The sequence below is a fragment of the Corvus moneduloides genome, chromosome 14 (genome assembly GCF_009650955.1).
Source record: "Corvus moneduloides isolate bCorMon1 chromosome 14, bCorMon1.pri, whole genome shotgun sequence".
In the NCBI taxonomy this organism is placed as follows: Eukaryota; Metazoa; Chordata; class Aves; order Passeriformes; family Corvidae; genus Corvus; species Corvus moneduloides.
In genome coordinates this window covers 5,554,618-5,577,626 of record NC_045489.1, presented here as the reverse complement: position 1 = coordinate 5,577,626, position 23,009 = coordinate 5,554,618, and the positions used below count along the sequence as shown (strand labels likewise).

The 23,009-nt window shown below is 51.6% G+C and overlaps 2 protein-coding genes across 2 annotated transcripts; one reads left to right on the top strand and one right to left on the bottom strand.

Moving 5' to 3' along the window:
- Nucleotides 1-1,415: 1,415 nt before the first annotated feature.
- PDZD11 (PDZ domain containing 11) lies at nt 1,416-4,180 on the bottom strand. The gene is made up of 6 exons (XM_032124236.1): nt 4,042-4,180; nt 3,840-3,923; nt 3,302-3,358; nt 2,949-3,047; nt 2,803-2,863; nt 1,416-2,151 (listed from the first exon to the last, which is right to left on the bottom strand). The coding sequence occupies exons 1-6, from the start codon at nt 4,126-4,128 to the stop codon at nt 2,117-2,119; spliced, it is 423 nt and encodes a 140-aa protein (XP_031980127.1). The 5' UTR covers nt 4,129-4,180; the 3' UTR covers nt 1,416-2,116.
- A 227-nt stretch (nt 4,181-4,407) lies between these two features.
- Nucleotides 4,408-21,984, top strand: KIF4A (kinesin family member 4A). The gene is made up of 31 exons (XM_032124218.1): nt 4,408-4,488; nt 4,682-4,811; nt 4,892-5,006; nt 5,713-5,903; nt 6,150-6,239; nt 6,812-6,978; nt 7,156-7,250; nt 7,432-7,551; nt 8,577-8,752; nt 9,230-9,291; nt 9,977-10,112; nt 10,571-10,629; nt 10,827-10,932; nt 11,573-11,638; nt 11,922-12,107; nt 12,494-12,597; nt 12,828-12,972; nt 13,443-13,553; nt 14,038-14,121; nt 14,727-14,840; nt 15,041-15,196; nt 15,759-15,853; nt 16,284-16,413; nt 17,194-17,364; nt 17,719-17,826; nt 18,001-18,078; nt 18,161-18,262; nt 18,900-19,049; nt 19,821-19,937; nt 20,587-20,709; nt 21,230-21,984. The coding sequence occupies exons 2-31, from the start codon at nt 4,689-4,691 to the stop codon at nt 21,413-21,415; spliced, it is 3,666 nt and encodes a 1,221-aa protein (XP_031980109.1). The 5' UTR covers nt 4,408-4,488; nt 4,682-4,688; the 3' UTR covers nt 21,416-21,984.
- Nucleotides 21,985-23,009: the final 1,025 nt, after the last annotated feature.

The following is a 23,009-nucleotide window of genomic DNA, read 5'->3' as shown; positions in this document are numbered from 1 at the left end:
TGGAATAGGTAATGATTTTCTCAGGAAGTCTCTTTGATGTTTGATCTTTTGTTATTTTCAAGCCTTATCAGCAAAAAAAGATTTAATCCAAGAAATTGAGCAGCCAGTGAGCTGGAAGTGATGTCCAGGTGTCGGACGGACAAGTGGCTTGTGGGCGGAATTGCCTCGTTGAGGGTTAGGGCAGGACATGCTTCAATGACCTCAGCCCTGGGGAAGGTTAGCAAAGCTTGGGAAGAAGGATCCCTATTTTGGGATAACAACAGGACCCTGTGGATCCAAACATGAATCTGAAGGGAGCCAGGAGCACAGAGCCCTGAGGAGCCCTCAGCTGAGCCCTGCCCTGCAACATGCCTGGGACTGATCCTGCTGCTCCAGAAGGACCTGCAGGACCTCTGCCAGTGCTGCTTCCCTGCCCGGGGAGTCACTGCAGCCTGAACCCCTGGCAGTGCTCCCTTCATCCCTGGAAGTGTCCCCAGCCAGGCTGGATGGGGCTTGGAGCAGCCTGAGATAGTGGGAGGTGTCCCTGCCCATGGCATGATGTGGGGCTGGATGGTCTTTAAGGTCCTTCCCACCCAAACCATTCCATGATTTTATAAATTTGTGCCTCTTGGCTCAGTTTTGTCAGTCACGAAAAAAATCCAACGTTGCTGGAGCTGTTGTTTTCCCACCAGGAATCAGGAACTGCTTGAGTCCTGGAGGGTGAAGTGGACTGTGGTGGCCTTAATGCTTTGCTAATTAACATAACGGAGACATGGTTGTGCCCTGGGAAAGAATCCACTCCTTCCTGTCAGCCAGGTCAGCAGGAAAACACCTGAGTCATTCCCTGGGAGGAACTGCCCAGGGCAGGGGAGACCTTCCTGGAGCTCCTGCCAGGAAATGCTCTGAAGCAGGAGGGACGAATTCAACGTTGAAATTGTATCTGCAGCTTCCTGTGGAGAGAGCTCCTCTTTCCCTATGGAATACAGAGATTCTGGGAAACCAGTTAGACCAGAGAGGTGATAGAAGAGCTCTCCCTCCCCTCCCCGGGGTGTTGCAGGGGCTTCCAGGATGTTCATTCCCCTGGTGGAAAAGTTAACTTTTAATTCAGAGTGAAAATCTCTTTTCCAGCATCTTTTCCTCACCCCCAGCCTGGCTCAGTGTCGTGCTCTGCTCCTGGAGTTGTGCTGGTGCCACCACAGCCACAGTCCTGCCTTGCTCTTTCCTGGCAGTGCTGGAACACTCCAGATTAATCAGGGGCTGACTTCCAGCAGAGCCAGTGGGAAAAAAACCCTGAAACAGCTGCAGATCCCGAATTTCCTCCTGTGGGCTGCAAGGGTGGCTGGAGCCGAGCCTTGTCCCAGCATTTCCTTGGAATAGTGCTGAGGGTGGGTCCATCCCAACCCCCACCCAGACTTCCTGAGTGGGAATAAGCTAAATTCAGGTTGCTGTACTTGATTTATTGATTGTTTATACAGAAAAAGTGGAAAACACCACAAGGAAGAGAAGGCCAGAGCCAGGGCTGTCCGGAAGCCATTACAGCATGATCTCACCAGGCATTTGCCCCTGGATTTGTTGAAAATGAACATGTTTCCTTGGTAATTAACATTTCCAAACATCCCAGCCCTGGATTGTGGGGTCTTTATCAGCAAAGAGGCACAAACAGCCAGAGCTGGGCACGGACTGGGGCTGGATTTTACTCCTGGAGTTCCCAGCAATGCACAGCAGAGGTGGGACAGAGAAGGAAAGAATTCCATGGCACAAGAGGGTGCAACAGGTGGATTTCTTGGAGAACAATGCCCGTGCTCAGGAATGCTCAACAACCAAGGATCCAGGATCAAGGGATCCAGAACCAGCCCAGAACTCACTCAATTTAAGCCTTGCTAAAACCTGGATCCTGCTGGAGCAGCTGCCCCCCAGGACCCGCTTCACACCAGCTTGTTCCAACACCCATTCCCAGGAGCACAGCCTCAATCCCCGTCCATCTTCCAGCCAAATGAGCCCCTTGGCATCCCTCCACGTGGGAAAGAGATGATCCTGTGCAGGACAGTGGTGCCTCCAGTGACAGCTGAAACGTGAGGTGTCATCTCAGACATTGGGGAAAAGGAGTGGAGAGGTTTTGGCAGGATGAAGCTCCCTGTTAGTGAACTGTCCGTTCCTTCTGCCGCTGGTAATCTGGGAGGGAGGGACAAGGAGATGATGGCCAGGGGGAATTACACAAAATGTTCAGGAAAACACACATTTCCAAGTGGAGGCAGCGTTTGAGACCCTCTGGCTGTAAAAGGGCACCCCCACCAGTAATTTCAAGTGATTTTACAGCATTTAGAACAAAAGGATTTGTTTGAAATCCCCTCTTCCCCCACTCCATGTTTTTCTTCTTAATGGCCGCTTTCCATTTTATGAAGAATCCTTGTTTGGCTTGACTTCTCCCTTTTTTTAATCCCTTAAATCTTGGAACTTTATGGGTGCAGAAGGAGACACTGGGAGTTAACCCAGTCCTTCCCTTCACTCACAGTTCAAACATCCTTAGGGAGGGATATCCACCACTGGCACTTGTGCCAGAGCTCATCCCTATGTTATTCAAGGATAATGAGCTACTTCTCCAGCTCTAAATTAACTTTCCCATTCCCCAGCCATCCCACCTTCCTGCTCCCCGAGTTTTCCTGTGTGGGCAGATGAAGCCAGGCCTCATTATCCTGATGTGGTGCCTGATCCCAAATCAGCAGTGTCAGTGACCTTGGGCTGCTAAACTCGGGTGGAATTGGCAGGGATTTATGGAAGTTTGCTTCCCAAGGAGCATCCCAGGTGCCTGGACCAGGCACTTACTGTAGGGGAAGTACCGGACGCGCATCGTGATCTCCCGCGCTGTCTTCAGGATCTCCACAGCCTGGAAAACATGGAAAGAGGATTCCACACATTCTGTGCTGGGCTGAGAGGCTGGAAGGAGGTGGATTCCCCATCCCAGCGCTCACCTTGCTGTGCTCAATGTCCTGGAAATCCACGTCGTTCACCGAGAGCACCTGGTCCCCCTCCTGCAGCCCGGCCCTGTGAGCGTCCGAGTCGGGAATCACCTGGGAAGGGAGAGCAGGGATGGCAGCAGCGGATCTCCCACAGCTCCCCTCCCACACGGCCCCGGGGAGCAATTCCAGCGGCTGGGAAGAGACCAGGAAGTGGTGCAAGATGCTCTGATGGCTTTGTGACAAATCCCAGCCCTGAGCTCGGGAGGGTGTCAGGCAGCCAGAGCCTTCCTGCACACCCAGTTGGCTCAGCAGCTCCCACGGGCACAGGCAGGGTCCGGGCGGGAATGGCACAAGGATGGACACACCTTGGAGATGAAGATTCCCAGCTGCGAGGCTTTTCCTCCCCGGATGTTGAAGCCCAGCTGTGGGAAAAACCAGCAGGGAAATGCAGTCACCAGGACCCTTCCCTTGGCCCAGTTCTCTTCCCATTTCCCAGGACTCTTCTCCCTGTCCAGGACCCTTCCAATTCCCCAGGACTCTTCTCCCTGCTGTCTCCCAGATGGATCCAAGGCGTGGGTGCTGCAGTGCTCAGCCAGGCAGCAGCACCAGTCCCTCTCTTCTAATTCCTGCCACCGGGAATACCTGAGGGGCCCCCGCTCCCATTCCCCAGCAGCTCCACATCCCGAGATACGACTTCAGGAACAACCCCTCCCCCTGCCCACCGGCCTGAAATCTGCCACCCTGCCCGTCCCACGCCTGTCACAGCAGCTCCCTGTGCCAGGACGCTGCCAGTCGGGAATATCGCAATTCCAGCGCGCTTTATGCCAGGAAACGCTCTGGGAACCGCGTCCGGGAACGCGACACCGCGCCCAGGCAGCGCCAGGCCGGCGCCGCCCGCCTCACCTGAGCCCCGGGCGGCTTCTTGAGGACGATGGTGCGGGGCAGGAACTGCGTGAGCTCGTTGTTGTAGTCGGGGTGATAGACGCGCTGCGGGGGACGCGCGGCGGCTCAGCCGGGGCCGGCCCGGGCAACCCCGCCCGCGGGGCCCCGCGGCCGCCGCCGCCGCCCCCGGCCCATCCCCCCGCTCCCCCCGTCCCGGGCTGACCTCGTGCGGCGGGACCCAGGCGGGCGGGCTCTCGTAGGGCGGCAGGAAAACCACCGGGAAGTCGTCGTAGGGCACCCGGCCCTCCATGCTGCCCCTCGGCCGCGCCGCCGGGACGCGCCCCCCGCGGCCGCACCGGGCTGCGATTGGCCGCGGCCCGCCTCTCGCCCCGCCCCTCTCCTGACGCACCCGCACGCGATTGGTTCCTTTCCGCCCTGCGCCCCGCCCCTCACGCTGTGCCACCCCACCCCAGGGTTGACTCCGCCTCTGCCTGACGCACAGCTCTGCGATTGGCTGCTGCCCCGCCCCTCGGTGACGATACGCCCCGCGATTGGCTGAGGCTCCGCCGCTCCTGACACCCCGCCCGGTGATTGGCCGTGGCGGCGCGCGGCCCGGTTTGAACCGCGGCCGTTGTGGCGCCGCCATTGGCACGGGCAGCGGCGGTTCCAGGTCAGTCCCGCGGCCGCCCCGCGACACCGGGCAGGGCCAGGCCGGGCCCGCTCCCGCCCCGCTCCCGCTCCGGGGCTCCCGCTCCATCCCCGAGCCCCGGCAGGGCCGCTGGGGGTCCCCGCTCCGTCCCCGCTCCCCCGGCGGAGCCGCCGCCCCGTGTCCCGGCCCGCCTCACGGCGCTCGTGTCCCGCAGGCCGGCGATGGTGCGGGAGGACGACAAGGGCATCCCGGTGCGCGTGGCGCTGCGCTGCCGGCCGCTGGTGCCCAAGGAGACCAGCGAGGGCTGCCAGATGTGCCTGTCCTTCGTGCCCGGGGAGCCGCAGGTGAGAGGCTCGGGGGGCTCCCCGGGGATCCCGCAGCCCGGGCGCGGTTACCAGCGCTGCCCCGTCCCTCTCCTCCGCAGGTCGTGGTGGGCAATGACAAGGCCTTCACCTACGACTACGTGTTCGACCCGTCCGTGGAGCAGGAGGAGGTTTTCAACACAGCGGTGTCGCCTCTGGTCCGAGGCATCTTCAAAGGTTTGTCCCAGATCTTGCCCGTTCGGAACCTGCTCCGCTCCACAAAACGAGTGGGGTGTGCTCTCTGAGCCCTCTGGTTCCCGAGGCTGCCTGTGTAAGGCAGTTTCCATGGAATACCAGAATAATTTGGATTGGAAGAGACCTTAACGATCAACCAGTGCCACCCCTGCCATGGGCAGGGACACCTTCCCCTATCCCAGGTTGCTCCAAGCCCTGTCCAGCCTGGCCTTGGACACTGCCAGGGATCCAGGGGCAGCCACAGCTTCTCTGGGCACCCTGTGCCAGGGCCTCAACACCCTCATAGGGAGGAATTCCTTCCTAATTTTCCTCTGGCAGTGGGAAGCCATTCCCCCTTGCCGTGTCACTCCAGGCCCTTATAAAAAGCCCTTGTCCCTCTTTAAGAATAACACAATGAATTGATAAACATCCTGTCTGGGGATGCTGCAGTGGTGCTGGGGTGGCAGAGAACTTGTGCTGTGTTTCCATTTAGCTCTAATAAAGCAACATCCAGCCTTAAAAAAAGAACTGGAATAATCATTTTATCTGTGCTTTACAGAGTTTTCATTGCCTTTTTTTCCCCGTCTGAGTTCCTGACTGTGATCTGTACTTAAGCTGATGTAAACTGAGAATTTTCTGGAAGGGTGGTTTTCAAAAATGCAGCTTTCTGTCCTCACATGACTCACTTAAGTGCCCTTTGTTCCCCCAGGATACAATGCCACTGTCTTGGCCTACGGACAGACAGGATCTGGGAAAACCTACTCCATGGGAGGCACCTACACAGCCAACCAGGAGCATGAGCCCAGCGTGGGGGTCATCCCCAGGGTCATCAAGCTGCTCTTTGAGGAGAAACAGCATAGGCAGGATTGGGACTTCGTCCTCAAAGTTTCTTATCTAGAGGTAAAAGTTTGGTTTTTGTCAAGTTATGACTAAAGGGAGCTTTGAGGTCACCTCCTTCAGGTAACAGATACTGATTAAATCAATCCCTAAGAGTCCAGGAGGTTTTGTCAGGAACAGAATTCTGGTCCAAGGCATCTTTCCTTAAAGGGGAAACGAGTAGAATGTGATGCCAAATTAGCCCTAATTTCAGCATAACTGCACCTTTCTTTGGCTGGTAACCCAGAGCTGCTCCTCTGCTGCTTCCAGATCTACAACGAGGACATCCTGGACCTGCTGTGCCCTTCTCGGGAACGTTCCCCGATCAGCATCCGGGAGGATCCCAAGGAAGGCATCAAGGTCTGCCCTGCTGGCTGTGGGAGCAGGAGGGGGTGGCAGGGCTGGGGACTGAAGGGGTTTAGGTGTCATTTTCTGTCATCCCTAAAGCAGTGGGATGGGGCTCATCCATGTGTTGGGAGCAGCGCAGAGGGATCCGAGGGGATGGATTCTCAGGGAAAGCACAGCTTGCCAAGGAGCACATCCAGTCCTTCCTGCTCATCCTCTCTGTGGTTTGTGTCCCTGGGAGCTGCCTCTCCATCCCTTTATCCACACAAATCCTCACCCCATCTGCCAGTTTCCCCCTTCTTGTGACTGGCACAGCTCCCAGCTTGGCCTGGGATATCCATGGATTTGTCTCTGGAGCAGGCAGAGGAACTTGGGGGGTGTTTAGGAGTAGGTGCTGTGATTCCACGTTCCCAAAGTGAAATTCAGAAGCAGTTTTCCCTGGGAGTCTCCATTCCAGGCCCCTGGCCGGAGGTGACACACATTCCTGGGGATGGGCTGGCACAGCCTGAGGCCGAGGGAGGTTTTTCTGATCCCAGGTGGGACAAAGAGGAAGCAGAGGATGAGCAATGTTTCCTTCCTGGCTACAGATTGTGGGGCTGACAGAAAGAAGTGTCACCTGTGCCCAAGAGACCGTGTCCTGCCTGGAGCAGGGGAACAACTCCAGAACTGTGGGATCCACGGCCATGAATTCCCAGTCCTCCAGGTCCCATGCCATCTTCACCATCTGCATTGATCAGAAGAAGAAAAATGACAAGTGAGTGTCATGGTGCAGCTGGTAAGAGGGACTTTCCCAAAATCTCCTCATCGCGGTCCTGAGCTGCACTTCTCAGGGCAGTTCCATTTTTGGCTCTCTGAATTTTCAGCTCCTGGGCTGCTCCTTTTCCAACTGGGAGTTTACCTGGGAGAATAAAACAGTTTCTTTCTGCCCTAGAAATTGCAGTTTTCACTGCAAGCTACACCTGGTGGATCTTGCTGGCTCTGAGAGACAAAAGAAGACCAAGGCTGAGGGAGACAGACTCAAAGAAGGTCTGTGGGCTGGCACTGGGGGAGTTTGGGTGTCTTCTCACTTGGGAGTTAATAAAAGAGCAAAGTGCTTCTTTAACCCTTTAATCTGCCTTTTTAACCTTGCTGAAGTTTTAATAAGAGCAGGAAATGAGGAGTTTGGAGCTGTTGAGGTGGCTGTGCTCACTTTGAGCTTTGTCTGCAGGAATCAACATCAACAGAGGCCTCCTGTGCCTGGGGAATGTCATCAGTGCTCTGGGAGAAGAAAATAAAAAGGGGGGGTTTGTCCCCTACAGAGACTCCAAGCTGACCAGGCTGCTGCAAGGTGAGAGAAGATGATGACAAAGCCTAAATTTACAGGTGCTTTTTAAATAACAAAGCAGGAGAAAACCCCACAGCTCAGAGCTGCTGCTGCAAAGGGATTCATTTATTTAATTCCTCACTGAAGCCAGAGCTTTCCTGGACTCTTATTTGAGGTTGCAAATGCAGTGAGATGGGCTCAAAAGGAGTCCTGCTCTCCTGCACTTTGTGTGACAGGAGGAAACAAGACAAATCCAGGGCATATTTTTGGTGGGGAGAAGGAGGAGGAGAAGTCTGGGAGCAGAGATCTATTAATTATAGCAACTCCCTGGGTGGTGCCACAGCCAGAATGCAGCTCCAACTGTCTGTGCCTTCCCTGGGATTTGTTTTCTTGGTCTGAATATCCGGTCTTTATTTTTCAGTAGCTGGGATTTGTCTTCTAATGCATTTTATTGAAATTACCCTTTAATTTGGGCACAGCTTTGGTAATGAAATCACTGGGTTTTTTATGGTAATTACATCGTTTGGTGCAAAAGCTCTTCAATATCTTCCATGTCTGAAAGTACCTCATTAAAAACCTGGATTGGGCTGGATGTGGGGGGTGGGTTGGGCTGGATGTGTGTTTTTCTGGTCAGTAGCTTTAAGGAGCCAATTTGTGTAAAACCAAAGGATGAAGTTCATGCAGCTTTGTGATCTCTTCTTAGCCAATAATTCCTTAAGTTGGAGAAAATTCTGGATATTCGTGGAGGTCTTGTTACTGGAGGGGAGAAGGGAGGGGCAAGCCTAAAAGAACCAGGACAGCAATGGCAGAAGGAAATTATTAGGGCAACAGCTGGGGCTTCTGGGGTGAAATCTATGGTTTCAAAGCCCAACTTTGGCTTTTAAAAACCCCCTTTAGTACAGAACTGACTGAGCAGAGGAGAAAGTAATGAGTGGCACCAAAGTCCAGCTGTTTAATCTGCATTTTGGGGGTTGGAATCCTTGAATGATGACACTTCACTGTCGTTGTTGCTCTGTGGCAGCTTTGATGCTGTTTCTCTTCGTCCCCAGACTCCCTGGGTGGGAACAGCCACACGCTGATGATTGCCTGTGTGAGCCCAGCAGACTCCAACCTGGAGGAGACTCTGAACACTCTGCGTTACGCTGACAGGGCCAGGAAGATCAAAAACAAACCCATTGTCAACGTGGACCCCCAGGCAGCTGAGCTGCACCAGCTGAAACAGCAGGTACTGGGGGATCCCTCTGGTTCTGAGCTCAGCAAACATCCAGGGAAGGCACAACCTCCTCAAGTATGCAAAATATCCCTAATGTGCATTGCTCTGTCTCTGGAGGTGGCTGGGAGGGGAATATATGGATATTTCTTGGAATTTTGCAGCAGTTGCTGTGGTTTAAATTTCCCTTCCACCCAACAAATCATTGCTTGGTGGGCTACAGGCAGAATTCGAAATACAGAGATGGTTTGGTGCCCTCCTGGCATCTCCTGCCTGCACCCAGCAGTGGGAAGGGGAAGAGTTTTCCTTGGGGTGATCCCAGAGGGAAGAGAAGAACCTTTTATTTGAGGAGTAAATCACTTGAAATACTGTAACAACACCACTCCTTTCCACAGGCAGTGGTAAAGTGGGAATTACAGAGCAGGTGAGTCAGGAAGACCCATCATCCATGGAGTTGCTACATTTACAAGCAATAATTCTTTGTCTCTGTAGGTCCAGCAGCTGCAGGTGCTGCTGCTCCAGGCCCACGGAGGGACCCTGCCTGTGTCTCTCAAGTAAGATTTGTTATTTCATGTCCCATGGATCTGTGCTTATCCCACTCCAGAGGAGCCTCTGGATCACCTTAGCTCTGGGCAGTGCTGTGGAGTGAGGGGAGAATAAATTGATTGCTTTTTTTCCCCCCCTCTTTTTTCATCCTTATTGGAATTCCCTGGGATATTTAATTTTGTAGCAAACACCTCAAGATTGCAAAAATCTGTTGGAGGAAGTAAAAGAGGAACCAGGAACCACCTCCTGAATAAATACTTCTCTGTGTAAATAAGTACCCATCCATCCCTCTTTTCCTCACCCCTGTACCCCTGAAGGTGGGACAGCTCCACCTCCGTTATCCTTAAAAGCACAAAATCTGGGACAGAGTTGGATTGTGCAGCTGTTGTGTTCTGGGGATGTTTCAAAACCACGTGCATGGAGTTCACAACCTCTGTTTGGAGGTTCTTCCTGCACTCTGGAAGTGTCCAAGGCTTGGACAGGACTTGGAGCAGCCTGGTCTGTGGAAGGTGTCCCTGCCTATGGCGGGGGTGGGACTGGATGGGCTTTGAGATCCTTCCCACTCAAACCCCATTCTGGGCTAGTTATTGTAAATTATTTAGGGGATAATCATTGTTTTGGAGGTGACTTCAGTGCTGTCACAAAGCCCTGGCCAGGCCATGCTCACACCCAAACTGCGCCTCGCTGTTGCAGTGGCCTGGCCCCCTCGGAGAGCCTCCAGTCCCTGATGGAGAAGAACCAATCCCTGCAGGAGGAGAACCAGAAGCTGAGCCAGGGGCTGAGTGAGGCTGCTGGGCAAACAGCACAGATGCTGGAGAGGATCATCCTGGTAAGTTCAGCTGTCCCAGGAGAGCTCTGAATTGCTGGGAATGAATCAACAGCAGCTCCTGTCCCTGTGGCACATTGGGAATCTCTCTTTAATCTTCCTTTCACATTGATTCCAAGTCAGTCAGAACCAAGAGCCTTCCAGAGTCTGTTGGCCTTTAGATCTGTGACTTCAATGGGGAAAGGGAGACCTGAATCTTTCAGTTTTTAACATTTTAAATATTTTATTTTAATATTTTAAATCGTGTTTGCACACCTGTGCTCTCCCTTCCCCACCATGCTTTTTTTTCCTACTGCCTGCAGTGTCCATCCCTGAAAAAATGCTGCTAAATCCCAACTGGTGGCCCTGACCATGAAAGATCTTTCAGTGCATTGATTTTCACACTGCAAATCTTCTGGTGCAAATTAATCAGCTGAGTCCTGGCTTCTTCTACAATTCATTATAATTCTGATTTCTCTTAGACAGAGCAAGAGAATGAGAAGATGAATGCCAAGCTAGAGCAGCTCCAGCACCATGCTGTGTGAGTGTCCCCACACCCTTCTCCTGCAAAAACATCCTTGGGAATTTGATGGTTTTAGTGGGATAAACTGGATCCAATCTGCTGGGGTTTGTTCAGCCAGAATTAATTCAGAGGTTGGGTGGGGGAAGTTGTTCCTCCCTGGCATGTGTGACACAAACTGACACAAACATGCCATGGACTTGTTCCCACGTTTCCAGGTGCAAGTTGGATCTGCAGAAGCTGGTGGAGACTGTGGAGGATGAGGAGTTGAAGGAAAACGTGGAGGTGATCCGGAACCTGCAGCAGGTGCTGGCTGAGCTGCAGGTAAGGCTGAGCCCAGGGAAGGGGTAGTTGTGCCAAGTTACTCAGGAAATCTGGGATTCCACTCCAACAGCTTCCCTCAAGGAGCCCAGGAATTAAAAGTATGAAGTGACTCTTGAGATCCACTTCAAAACTGTCCTGTTGTGCTTTAGTGCTGCAGAAAGGCCACTTGTGCTGTTCCTGGCTGGGGGGGGAAAGGAGGAGTCTCCATGAAAAGACCTGATATTGGAGATCAGAATGGATTTACAATCCCTAAATTGGATGGAGTGTTGTAAACTTGGTGATTTTTATGGACAACATAAATTGCAGGGACCTGAAATTGTTGAATAGAAGCTTCCAGGCTTTGTCTAATGGAGGAATTTCAGCTCTCCTTCACTGGACATTCCTCTGTCCTCTCCTGTGAGGAGGTAGCTGCCAGTGCTGGAGTTCAGGGAAGATTTCACGGAATGGCTTTTCCAACCAGACAAGGAGGAGTTTCCTCCCTCTCCTCCAGGAGGAGGACAATGGTCTCCTCTTTCCAGAGAGGTTCTGGCCGGAGGAGAATCACGTTGTGCTTTGCCATGATGTGCCAACAGTCTGTTATTTCCTTCCTTTTACTTCATATTTCCATTTTCACCCAAATTTTCTTCTCTCTGTCCAACAGAGTGAAAACGCTGCGACCACAGAAGCTGCTGCAGAGCTGCCAAACTCTGAACAGGATTCTGCAGGTGTAAGTGGGGGCTCAGCAGTGCACACCTCACTGGGGCACGGTTTTATCTCCTCATCACTTTTATCTGCTCCCTGCTGCTAATTTTCTAGCCCAAATGCTTGATAAATCATCACTCCTGTCTGTGCTGTTTTAAACTCGATGTGTTCAAGGTCAGGAACCTGTTCTCGTTTCTGAATATTTAGTTTTTTTACATAAAAATGCATTTGAAGTGCTCTGTAGAAACAGAGATGATGTTGTTGAAGAGCTCTGCATTGGCCTCTCCTCATGGCTGTGTCTCCTGCAGGAAGCAGAAGTGGGCCAGGAATCCAAGAGAGCCTCCAACGACTTCAGCACGCAGCACGCCCTGCGCCAAGCACAGCTCTCCAGGGAGCTGCTGGAGCTCAACAAAGCCCTGACTCTGAAAGAGGCCCTGGCCAAAAAAATGTCTCAAAATGACACTCAGCTGGGGCCCATTCAGTCCCAGTACCAGGTAAAGCTGAAATCCTCCTTGTTCAGTTTGTTTTCCCCAGTTCACGCTGGGGAGGGAAGGGAGGAGATCTGTCCTAAGGAACCTGTTCTGATTTGGGTCTATTTATTCCTTAAACTGGATCCCTGCTCCCTTGGGCAGTTTTCCCTGCTGTGCTGGGATCTCCCATCTCTGAAAGGATTCAGTCAGGATGTGGCCACAGTGACTCTGGGCACACCAAAGCTCCAGAGGGTGCTGGACCAGCCCCTGTGACCCTCACACAGCTCTTAGATAAGGTGTGCCTGCTGCAGAGGAATGGGGTTTTTAAAGCCTTCTCTGTCTTAAAGCTTTGCCTCAGGGTGTCTTTTCAAGGTTTTTATTTAGAGATTTATTCCTCTTGTCCTTTCTAGACCAATATCAAGGATCTGGAGCTGGAGGTCAGCAATTTGCAGAAGGAGAAGGAGGAACTGGTCCTTGCTCTGCACATGGCAAAGAAGGACATCAACCAGGCCAAGTAAGAGGGCACTGACTGCAGCTCTGGGGGGTGTTAATGTGTCAGAAAATCCAATGTCTTGCACTTCCATGATCAGTGAAAGCTCTTTTGATGTAAAAGTGTCCCTTTAACGTGCCAGGAGCTGCAGAGAAGCCTCCTGTGGGCTTTCAGCAGCAGCAAAGGGGACAGAGGTGACATTTTTCATGGGGTGTCTCTGAAGCTGGAGAGGATTTGTTGTGGTTTCTCTCCAGGCTGAGCGAACGGCGCCGGAAAAGGCTCCAGGAGCTGGAAGCACAAATCAATGAGCTCAAGAAGAAGCTGAATGAGCAATCCAAGCTCCTGAAGCTGAAGGAATCCACGGAGCGCACGGTGTCCAAACTGAACCAGGAGATCAGGGTAACCAACAGGCACCTCTGACTTGAGCCTCTGCAGACAAAGCAGCTCCCAGGCAGGAGTCCCAGAAATCCCAAACAGGAATCCCAGACAGGAATCCACTTTCTGTTTAGTCAGACTGAAAACAGCAGTTTTTGGCAAGATTCACTTGGCTACATGACCACAATAGGCAGGTGGCTACTGAGATTTGGGAGGAAAAGAAGTCCAAAGTATCTTCTGGCACTTCTGATTTCTTGCCTCAGTCAAATCATTTGACTCCACTTTGATTTCCCTAAATTGTGCCTATGTTGGTCTTCCCTTTATGCCTAAAAAAATCCCTGTTTTTTAGTACTTTGAGAGTGTCCTGTGTTGGGAGCACTCTTAAGATTTCCTACCTGCCACTCCCCACACCTGGCAGGGATGGGGGGAATGGAGGTTGGAGCTCCTCAGAATGTAAATCCTGGATAATTCTTCCAGCCACTGGTGTTTTTCAGGAAATGAAGCAGCAAAGGGTGCAGCTGATGCGTCAGATGAAAGAAGACACTGAGAAATTCAGGCAGTGGAAGCAGCAGAAGGACAAGGAAGTGATCCAGCTGAAGGAAAAGGTGAGCAAACAAGCCCCTCCTGCTGTTCCTCCCTCCAAAGGGGTGCTGTGAGGTTGTTTAACTGGGAAGCATCAGTTAAAGCACTGGAAAAGTGCTGGGAATGCTTTGAAGAGGAGCTTGGCTCATGTGGCTGCCACCTTTCACCACCTGAACTTGTTCATGGCTGGAGATCTTCAAGCTCACCACAGCTGTGAATCAGCTCTAAGGCAGAAGGCAAAAATAGTCAATATTTGAAGGATTTAAAGCTGTAGGGTTTGGCCCCAGCATGGGAGGTTTTTAAACTTCCAAAGGAACGTTGGACCTGCAGGTTGATGAAATCCAGCTGCTTGTGGTGGCTGAGTGCAAAGGGCAGCAAACACCTGGAGTTCGGTGTCACAGCAATTCCTGCCCCTCAGTGCCTCACGGTGCTGGGGCTGGAACCCTGGGGCTGCAGCCTTTCCTTTGTCATGGAAAATGGGACTTTTCCAGCTGTTTTTCCTTGCAGGACCGAAAGAGGCAATATGAGCTCCTCAAGCTGGAGAGGGATTTCCAGAAACAGGCCAATGTCCTCCGGCGCAAAACAGAGGAGGTGAGGAGCCAACATCTCCTGGAAATTCCCAACCAATCCCTAAAGTCTGCTAGGTGGGGCTGGAGGATGGAACAGGATACACAGAAACCTCTTAAAGGAATTTAGAAGCTGGAAAGAAAAGCTTTTCTCTCTGTGGAGAAATCCCTATTTCTGCATTGTAGCCTTTGAGGCATCCCAGTTAAATTTGCTCCTTAGAGGCCAAATACCTCTGGGTACCAGATGACTCTGAGTCCCAGGCTTCTGTGGCAAATCCATGTGGATGCCCAGGGTAGGACGTGGGAAATGAGTTTGGGTGGTGGATCTACAAGGTTGCAGCTCCAAATCCTTTCAGGATGGCTTTGTAAAAGAAATGCATCTTTCACCCCTCATTTTGGGCGTTTTCTTCTACCTTCAGGCCTAGAAGCATCTTCTCTGTAAAGGAGGAATGGCAGCAAAGGAAATAAATCAAGGAGAGGAGTCCTTGAGTTAAAGGAGGATAAATTGAGATTTATTAACCTTGTGCTGTCACTGTCCCAGTGTTTGCCCTGGGCTGGGAGTCCCTCGTGTTTCCAGCTGTTGCAGATGATTTGCAGTCCCTGTTCAGCTCTTTGTGGCATCTCTTCCAGGCAGCAGCTGCCAACAAACGCCTCAAGGATGCCCTGCAGAAACAGAAGGAGGCGGCGGATAAACGGAAGGAGACCCAAAATCGGGGCATGGAAGGAATTGCTGCACGAGTCAAAGTGGGTGGCAGCGTTTTTGCATCCCAGCACTGGGCAAACTGGGATTTGGGGTGGGTGCTGCTGGCCTTGGTGGCTGGAGCACAGCAGGAGGAACAGGGAATTTCATTGGGATTATTCAGTTTCTCTGAAATGCCTTCACGGAGAAGGATTCAGACCTGGAGCTGAGATCAGCCGCTGGGTTTTGGGGGTTATTTTTCCAGAGCTGGCTTGCAAATGAAGTCGAGGTTCTTGTCAGCACTGAAGAGGCTCGAAGACACCTGGCAGACCTGCTGGAGGACAGGAAAATCCTGGCAAAGGAGCTCCTTCAGCTGAAAGAGAAGAAGGAGGCTGGAGAAAACCCCCCTCCAAAGCTCCGGGTAAGAGGGAAACTCTCCTTTTCCCACCCCACACCTCTGGCTGTTCAGCAATATTGGGTTCATTATTCTCACTCCTACTTGACCTGTTCCCTTAGGAGATAGGGATGGAGCCCATCCTTGGCTGCCCTTGTGGGAGAAAGGGTTAATGTTCTTGTGCTCTGACATGTCAGGGACAAGAGGTGCTGAAGGAACTTGTTGCTTAATGGAATTACAGAAAATTTTGTCCCTGAAAGGGCAGTCAGGCTTTGGAGCAGCTGTCCAGGGAAGTGGTGCAATCAGCACCCCTGGAAGTGTCCAAAAAACATCTGGGTGTGGCACCTGGGGACATGGGTGACCTGTCAGTGTTGGGGCAATGGTTGTTCTCGACACTCTTGGGGAGCTTTTCCACCCTCAAGGACTGTGAGGGACATGAGTGGGTCACACCCCTTAGCGAAGGCTTTTGGGAGGGAGCAGTGGAATTGCAGCTGTGGGGAGATGCCTGGAGGCTTTTCCAGCTGGAATGCCTGTAACTGTGGGATTTCCTCCCCTGCTCCTGCCCCGTACCCGTGCTGTGACCCCACAGAGGCGCACGTACTGCCTGGCCGACCTGCAGGCCCCGGACACGGATCTCTCCATCTCCAAGCAGATCGAGAGCCTGCAAACGGAGATGGAGCTCAGGTAAGGCACTGCCACACAGCCCATCCACACAGCCTTGCCTCTGGCTCTCCCCTCCTTTCCATCCCAACTCCCTGGGAGATGGAAGAGGATGAAAAACACGCAGGCTGATGCTGGAAATGATGAGGGAAAGGTGTGGGTTTTCCTGGCTGGAATTTTTCCAAAATGTGGGGAAAATACTCAGTCACTTAGACTGGGGTTCTTGAGCTGTTGGTGAGCACTTCTGGGGGAAAAACCTCCACTTTTATTTGGGAATGTGAAGTGGAGGCAAAACTCCCCAGGGGAGTAATGCAGGCTCCAGGTGCTCTACTGAGCAGCAAAAATCTCAATTTAAACTATTTTATTTAGTATTCTGGGAACAGTAACATTAGCCCAGACACCAGCCCTGGATTTCTCCTGTGTTGTAACTCCAAATCCATGGATTCTTCCCCAGGAGTGCCCAGATAGCAGACCTGCAGCAGAAACTCCTGGATGCAGACAATGGAGATCGGGCCAAGCAGCGCTGGGATAGCATTGCCACCATCCTGGAGGCCAAATGTGCTCTGAAGTATCTCTTGGGAGAGGTAAACCTTGGCTTTTCTTCTTTTATCCCTAAAAGCAAAGGCTCTAAGTCTGCTTAGCCACAAATGAAAGGAAGGAACCAAAGGAATTTGAGTGGAGCTCTCCTGTAGTGGATGAGGTTTATTCCCCTCACAAGTTTGGATTAAAATGTTATTTACTGGGGAGAGAAATGTGAAAAACAGGGAAGGGGAAAGTGGAATAGATGAGGGTCTGGAGACAGCAGCTAAAGCTGAGCTTATGGGTGACTTACATGGGAATGGGCAAATAGGAAAAGACAAATTTCAGAAGTGGAAGAAAAGAGAAAAATACTAAAAATTCTTCCTGAACAAGCAGGGAAATGAGAGCAGTGCTGGCTGAGGTCAGGGGAGCAGTGGAATTGGTGTTGAGCTGGGAAAAACTTGCACAAGACTGGTGATGGGGAAGAGTAGGAAGTGGGGTGTGGTGGGATCAGGGAAAGAGCAACTAAGGACAGAATTACCTGTTGCTCCCTGGTGCTTGGAAATCAAAGGAAAAGGGTGAAAAGAAAAACACTTTGTGTGCTGCAGGAAAGGGAGGTGAATTCAGAGCTGTGAACAACACCCTCAGCTCCCTGGTTTGCCCTTCCAAAGTGTCTGGCTCTGAATCTCCCTGCCCTCCTTGGTGCTGAGGGCTGGTCCAGCTCCTGGGGTGGCTGGAAGTTACAGGGAGGCTTCCCCTCCATACTGCAGCACCTGTGCCAGCAGGGAATCCCTGTGCCAGCAGGGAATCCCTGTCCCAAGCCATCCCTTGCTCTTGTTTTCCAGCTGGTCTCCTCCAAGGTGCAGGAGAGCAAACTGCAGAGCAGCCTGGAGCAGAGCCAGGCCAGCTGTTCTGACGTGCAGAAGATGCTGATGGAAGAGAGAAACCACACAGCAGAGCTGGAGACAGCCTTCCAAAATCAGATTTTGGTGCAGGAACAGCAACACCAGGAAAAGGTGAATCACAGCTCATGGAAATCTTGGGAGTCTGGGACTGATCTCCAGGTCTGCTCAGGGAGAAAGGCAAAGGGGATGTGCTGAAAGGAAGCTGGTGCTGAATATCAAGTCAAATTTTGCTGGATTTTTGCAGATGGTCCATTAAAAGCCAAAGAAATCCCTGTATTTATCCTGTGCAAATTGGTTTACTCAGTAACGTTCCTCCCACTTTAAGTGAGGATGTTACAAGATCACTTTTCAAGTAGGTCAGGGGGGAATTGTGCTGGAAGTGGCAGGAAGTTCCCCTGAGCCTGGACTTTGATGCCAAGTGTTTCTTTCAGGAATTCACTCCTGTTTATTCCAACTTGCTTGTAGGTTCTGTACCTGCTCAGCCAATTCCAGCAGAAAGAAGCAGCAGATAAGAGATTGGAAGATTCCCTGAACGAGCGGGAGAAACAACTGCAGGAGCGACTCCAGTTCCAGGTGCAGTGGCTGGGTGTGGCTGGGATCCTTTGGGATACCTGGAATAGGAGCAGGATTGTGTATTCCCTTTGCAGAAGCCTGCATGGGGTGGTTGCTGTGCAGGCTGGAATAGCCCTGGGGGATTTTCTCTTATTTCTCTCCAAGGAAATAAATTTCCTCTTGACCTACAAACAGGAGGAAGAGCTGGAGAAAATGAAGGAGATGTGTGAGAAGAACCAGGAACTGCTCCGGGAAAATGACACTCTGAAACAGGTAGAGCCTTGTACAGACACCAGAGCCCTCTGGCAGTTGGGTTTGTGGATTTTGCAGAGCTGATTCTTGTCTCTTCTGACAGAAACTGCTGCTCCTCCAAGTTGCCAGTGGCCAGAAGCTCCGGCACATCCAGCAAAGGCCACCTGAGTCTCCAGACTCTTCTTTTGATTATGTTCCACCCAAAGTAAGAGGCTGCACAGTTTGTATTGCACCTGAATTCTTTGCTAGAGTTAATCTTGCCTACTGATAATGTGGTTTTTTTCTTTGTCCCAAGCTGCTTTTGCCAGGCACTTGTTCTGCTCATTGAAGTGGCCCCTTCTGTCCTTTCCAGAAGACCCAAATACCTGCATTAGTTTTTTGATTAACAAACAAACCCCCAAACCTGTTTCCTCATTGTAGTTCTGACTCTGTATCCTCCTTCACAACCCAGGTTGTTTTTCTGTAGCGTTCCCAGTCTTTAAATTGTGGAGCAAGGCATGTGTGTCACAGCAAGGTTTGCTGCTTTGCAAAGAGACAAATCTTAGTGCCGGGAGGAAGAAATGATTTAAGACTCTTTGGACAGGAGTGTGACACTTGTTTTTTGTCACGTGATGTGACAACTACTCAGACTTCCAAGGATTTGTCATCAATAGTTTAAATCGATTGAATTTTCAATCCTGATAATTGGATCTTTTTTTTCCCCCAACCTTCTTGGCTCTGAGGGACTCTGAAAACCTTAATAAAATCAAATAAAACCTTATTAAAATATAAAAATTATTAATAAAATATAACAGTGTGATTTTTTTTTGGGTGGCCTAACCCCTCGTGCTCCTGTGTTACAGCCCAAGAGCCGCCGGCAGACCACGGCCAAGCCCCGGGCACCCAGCCCCGAGGTGGATGTGGAGGAGCTGCTCTCTGACTCTGGGGAACTGAATGATTCTGACTGGCTTCCTGGGAAAGCAGGCAAAGGAGCAAGGAAAAACCTCATGGGGGTAAGATCCAGCTGCCCTTGGTCCAGTGTCTGCTGGGGAATCACTTGCTGTGTCCAAGGATTGGGTATGGAGTGGGGAGATGTGGTGTCTCCACTGCTCTGAGTGGCAGAAATGGGTTATTTGGGTGCCTTAGGATATTTGTGACCTTCCCACAGACACAGCAAAGGTCAGCAGTCAGCAACACCTTCCTGGACAGGTTTTCCCTGTCCAAGTCACCCTCTCCCATGAGAGATGTGTTGTGTCCTGCTGCCTGTGCCTGAGCTGGCCTCTGCTTCAGGAACAGCCCTAAGAGCAGCCAGATCCCTGCAGGGAGCCTATTTTAGGGAGAAAACAAACAAAAAAAGGGATGGCCTGTTGTGGATCCCTGTTCCCTCTGGGAATCTGCAGCTTCCAGTCCTGACAGAGCCTCGGCTTCCATCTGTCTGTGTCAGTCTGGAGCTTCAGCCTCTGGCTCAGAAAATTCCTGAGGCGTTTGGGATGGGGACTCCCTCCTTTTGTGGAAGTGTGGCACAGAAACTGGGATCCTTTGAGATCACCTGAAATCAGGCACTGAGTAGCTGGAGGTGCTTATCCTATAGATCCTGAAGATGGATCTGTAGGCGGAAGGATTTTATTCTGGGTATTAGGAAGAGAATTATGCTGGGAGGTAGGACTGGCAGTGAAACACTTCTGGGGCAGCTTGGGGGTGTCCCTGTCCTTGAGATGCCACAGCTGGCGGGAGCTGGAGCATTCCAGGAGCATCCTGGCCACTGGATCCCCCTTCCCTTGCAGTGCTCGTGCAAGGGCCGCTGTGGGAACAGGCAGTGTGGCTGCAGGAAGCAGAAGTTGGGATGCACCGACAGCTGCAGCTGCGCCGCGGCCACGTGCAGGAACAGGGACCACGGCCTGGTGAGTGCTGCTGGCTCTGGGGGTGCCTGAGGGGCTGCAGGGCCTGGACTGGGGCTGGAGCAGAGCTGGATGAAGGGATAATTCCCACACAAGCATAGTTTGTCCAGACAGATCACGTGCACTTTGCTGAAGCTCTGTGAACATCACTAATTAGTGCCTCTCTGGTAACTGAGGACAATTTTCCACTGCAGGACCAGGCTCTGCCACTGAGCGCAGACATGTGGAGATTCACAGCAGAGATTTTCCTGTTCCCACTTCTCATCCACAAATCTGAGGACAAATAATTTCAATTTTCCTTTTGGACTCAGTAAATTAAACTTGTGTCTTTGGCTTCAGACAACACAAAACCTCGACTCATTCCCGGATTTATTTTTAAGAAGGGAAGAGATGGTTTGGGGAGGGGGCTGTAGCAGCAGGAAGGTCCATGAGAAACTGATGTTCATTGGGGAAGCTGCTCCTAGTGGGAATTCTGCTCTTGGATCTCAGAAATCAAGTGGGGACATCCCACAGCGCTTTAATTATTGCCTATGGAGCCCTAGCCTGAGCTGCAGCATCCTGTGGAATACTTCCCAGCCAGAGAGCAGGGGGCTGTGGTGGGAAGGGATGGGATGGATGTTCTACAAGAGCTTCACCCTCTGCTGCCCCTCAGGAAACCACAGCATGCGAGGAGCACAAAAGGGACTCAGAAGGGTCCTTGAAGCTGGAAGACCCCACAGAGGTGAAAGCAGGAGAGAGCTTCTTCCAGCCCGTGTGTGTCACTCCAACCACAAAGGTATTCCCAGGGAGCAGGGACAGCAGAGCTGCTGAATGAGGGATCTTGGAGGGAAATCCCCCCAGAGGAGAAGCTGCTGCTGGAAAACTCTGCACAACTGCAGGCAGCTCGTGTGGAAGGTTTGAGTTTGCTGTATTCCTATGTTTCCACACTGAAATGATGCCACAGGCTTGCCAAGTTTTCCTGCAGCACTTTCAGCGAGGAGAGAGGGGAAGTGAGGAGCAGGGTAAAATCACATCTGTCCGTGTGCAAAGTGACCTTAAGCTGTTGTGCTCTCTGACCTGGCACATCTCATTTTGCCTCAGCTAAACAAATTCCCTTGTCCCATTGGAACTCACCATTCCAACTGCTGTGTCTTCCTGCTGAATCTTGATATTTGGTCCAAAAGTTTGTCTTTTTCTTGACTTGAGTAAAAAAATGAAGCAACTCTTGAGGCTGGCCTGGCACTTTGTGTCCTGCTGCCTCTGGTGGGTCACTGCAGCAGTGACTAATGCTGGAGATTGTTCCTTGTTTCCCACAGGTCCTGCAGGACATCACAGACCAGGAGGTGCTCCTGAAGATTCCCAGTGCTGCAGCCTCCCTCCTTGGGAGGGATGAGGAGTCCCAGGAGAACCAGAACCCCTTTGGGAAGAAGAAGAAGAGGATGCTGAGCAGTAACATCAGCTTCTTCTCAGGCTGCACCCCCATCAAGGAGGAGTTTAACTGACCTGGAGCTTTCCCATCCCTTTAGGCCATGTTCCTGGTGACTTTTGAGGGAGTTGGACTCTCTTGCTGGAGCAGCAGCTCCTGCCCCTCAGCAAGGGAGTCAAACCCTGCTTCTTGCTGGTCATGTCTCTGTAAATATTTGTGTGTTGGGGCCAGGGGCAGGGTAAGAATCTTTCCTCTGGCATTCCTGGAGTGAATGGAGGTGATTTTCCCGGTGCTTGTTGCCAGTTCCCTCCCTCCTCCCAAGCTGTGAACGCTGGGTACGGTTTCACCTGTAATCTTGAACAAACTTTGCCTTTGCACTGGAGCTCTGCTCCTGCTTCTTCTCATGGAGCCTGGAGGAACTTTTCCAGCTGCCCTGGGAGATCCATGGAGCGAGGAGGCCCTGGCTGAAGTCTTAAACCAGCAGCTCTGAACTGGTCAGAGTTCAGTTCAGCTGACCAGTTTCTGGCCTCTTTGGCTGCTGGACTGTCCTTATTCTATGAACTTAGACACCTAACCTATGTGAATAATGCAGGAATTTTAACTCTGGTTTGTAGTTTTAATAAAGGAATTACTAAAGAAACCTGGCTTGGAGTTGGAATTATTGTGCACAACAACCCCCAGCCCCCCTGGGCTCTCTGCACTTAAACTTGGTCTCAAAACCAGTCCAGGAGTTGCCACCACTGGGACCTGCTCAGGTCTTTCTGTCCACACACCCCAAACACGGTCCTGCTGCTTTTCCTTGCCCTGAGCCCTAAGTTTTGAGTCTCAGCAGAAAGAAAAGGTGATAAATATAACTTATTTTTAATTTCTTTCTCCTTCAGGGGCAAGGGTGGTGATACAGCTGTGCCCTGGGGCATGCACAGGGATGTGGGATTTGGGCTGTAGTTCCCTGAGCTGAGAACTGTCTTTATTTACCTGTTGGATGAGGCCTTGGCCACCTTAGGCAAGTCCAGGATTGTTTGGGTTGGAAGGGGCCTTAGGGCTCATCTGTTCCTGCTCTCTGCCGAGGACAGAGCCACCTTCCACTATCCCAGGCTGCTCCAAGCCCCCTCCAACCTGGCCTTGGACACTGCCAGGGATCCAGGGGCAGCCACAGCTTCTCTGGGCACCGTGTGCCAGGGCCTCTCTAGTCTCACAGGAAAGAATTCCTTCCCAAAATCCCACTTCACCTTGGATTTCAGTTCTCTCCCTGCTTTCCAAGTGTAAAAAGGCCCCGAGAGCTGTAAAATGTTTCCGAGTGATTTAAACAAGCATGGAAGTTCTGAGGGCTTATGCCCTAATAGACAATTGTCCCATCCCAAATCCCATCCTATCCTACAGGCCCTCCCATTCCATCCCACTCTTTAGGCTCAATCCTGAGTCAGGAGTTTTGTGCTGAAGAACAGACAGGGATAAACAGCGGGTGGTGAGGGAAACTTGTCCTGTGGGAGGAGGGAGCATCCCCCGGGAACGGGGAGGGGACAGAGGTGACAGCAGGGCCATTATTTATATAAAAATTATATATTTATATAAAATATATATGTAAGATATCTATAGATAGAGGTATAGCTGTAGATGTGTGTGTGTATAAAAGACAACTGTCCCTGATAAACGTGAGGATTGTTGTGCAT

Coding starts and splice junctions, on each gene's coding strand:
- PDZD11 (XM_032124236.1), bottom strand. CDS start 4,128: ATGGAGGGCCGGGTGCCCTACGACGACTTCCCGGTGGTTTTCCTGCCG. Junction 3,359..3,839: donor AGAAGCCGCCCGGGGCTCAG/GTGAGGCGGGCG, acceptor TTTTTCCCACAG/CTGGGCTTCAACATCCGGGG. Junction 3,048..3,301: donor TGGGAATCTTCATCTCCAAG/GTGTGTCCATCC, acceptor CTCCCTTCCCAG/GTGATTCCCGACTCGGACGC.
- KIF4A (XM_032124218.1), top strand. CDS start 4,689: ATGGTGCGGGAGGACGACAAGGGCATCCCGGTGCGCGTGGCGCTGCGC. Junction 5,007..5,712: donor GGTCCGAGGCATCTTCAAAG/GTTTGTCCCAGA, acceptor TTGTTCCCCCAG/GATACAATGCCACTGTCTTG. Junction 12,108..12,493: donor CCATTCAGTCCCAGTACCAG/GTAAAGCTGAAA, acceptor TGTCCTTTCTAG/ACCAATATCAAGGATCTGGA.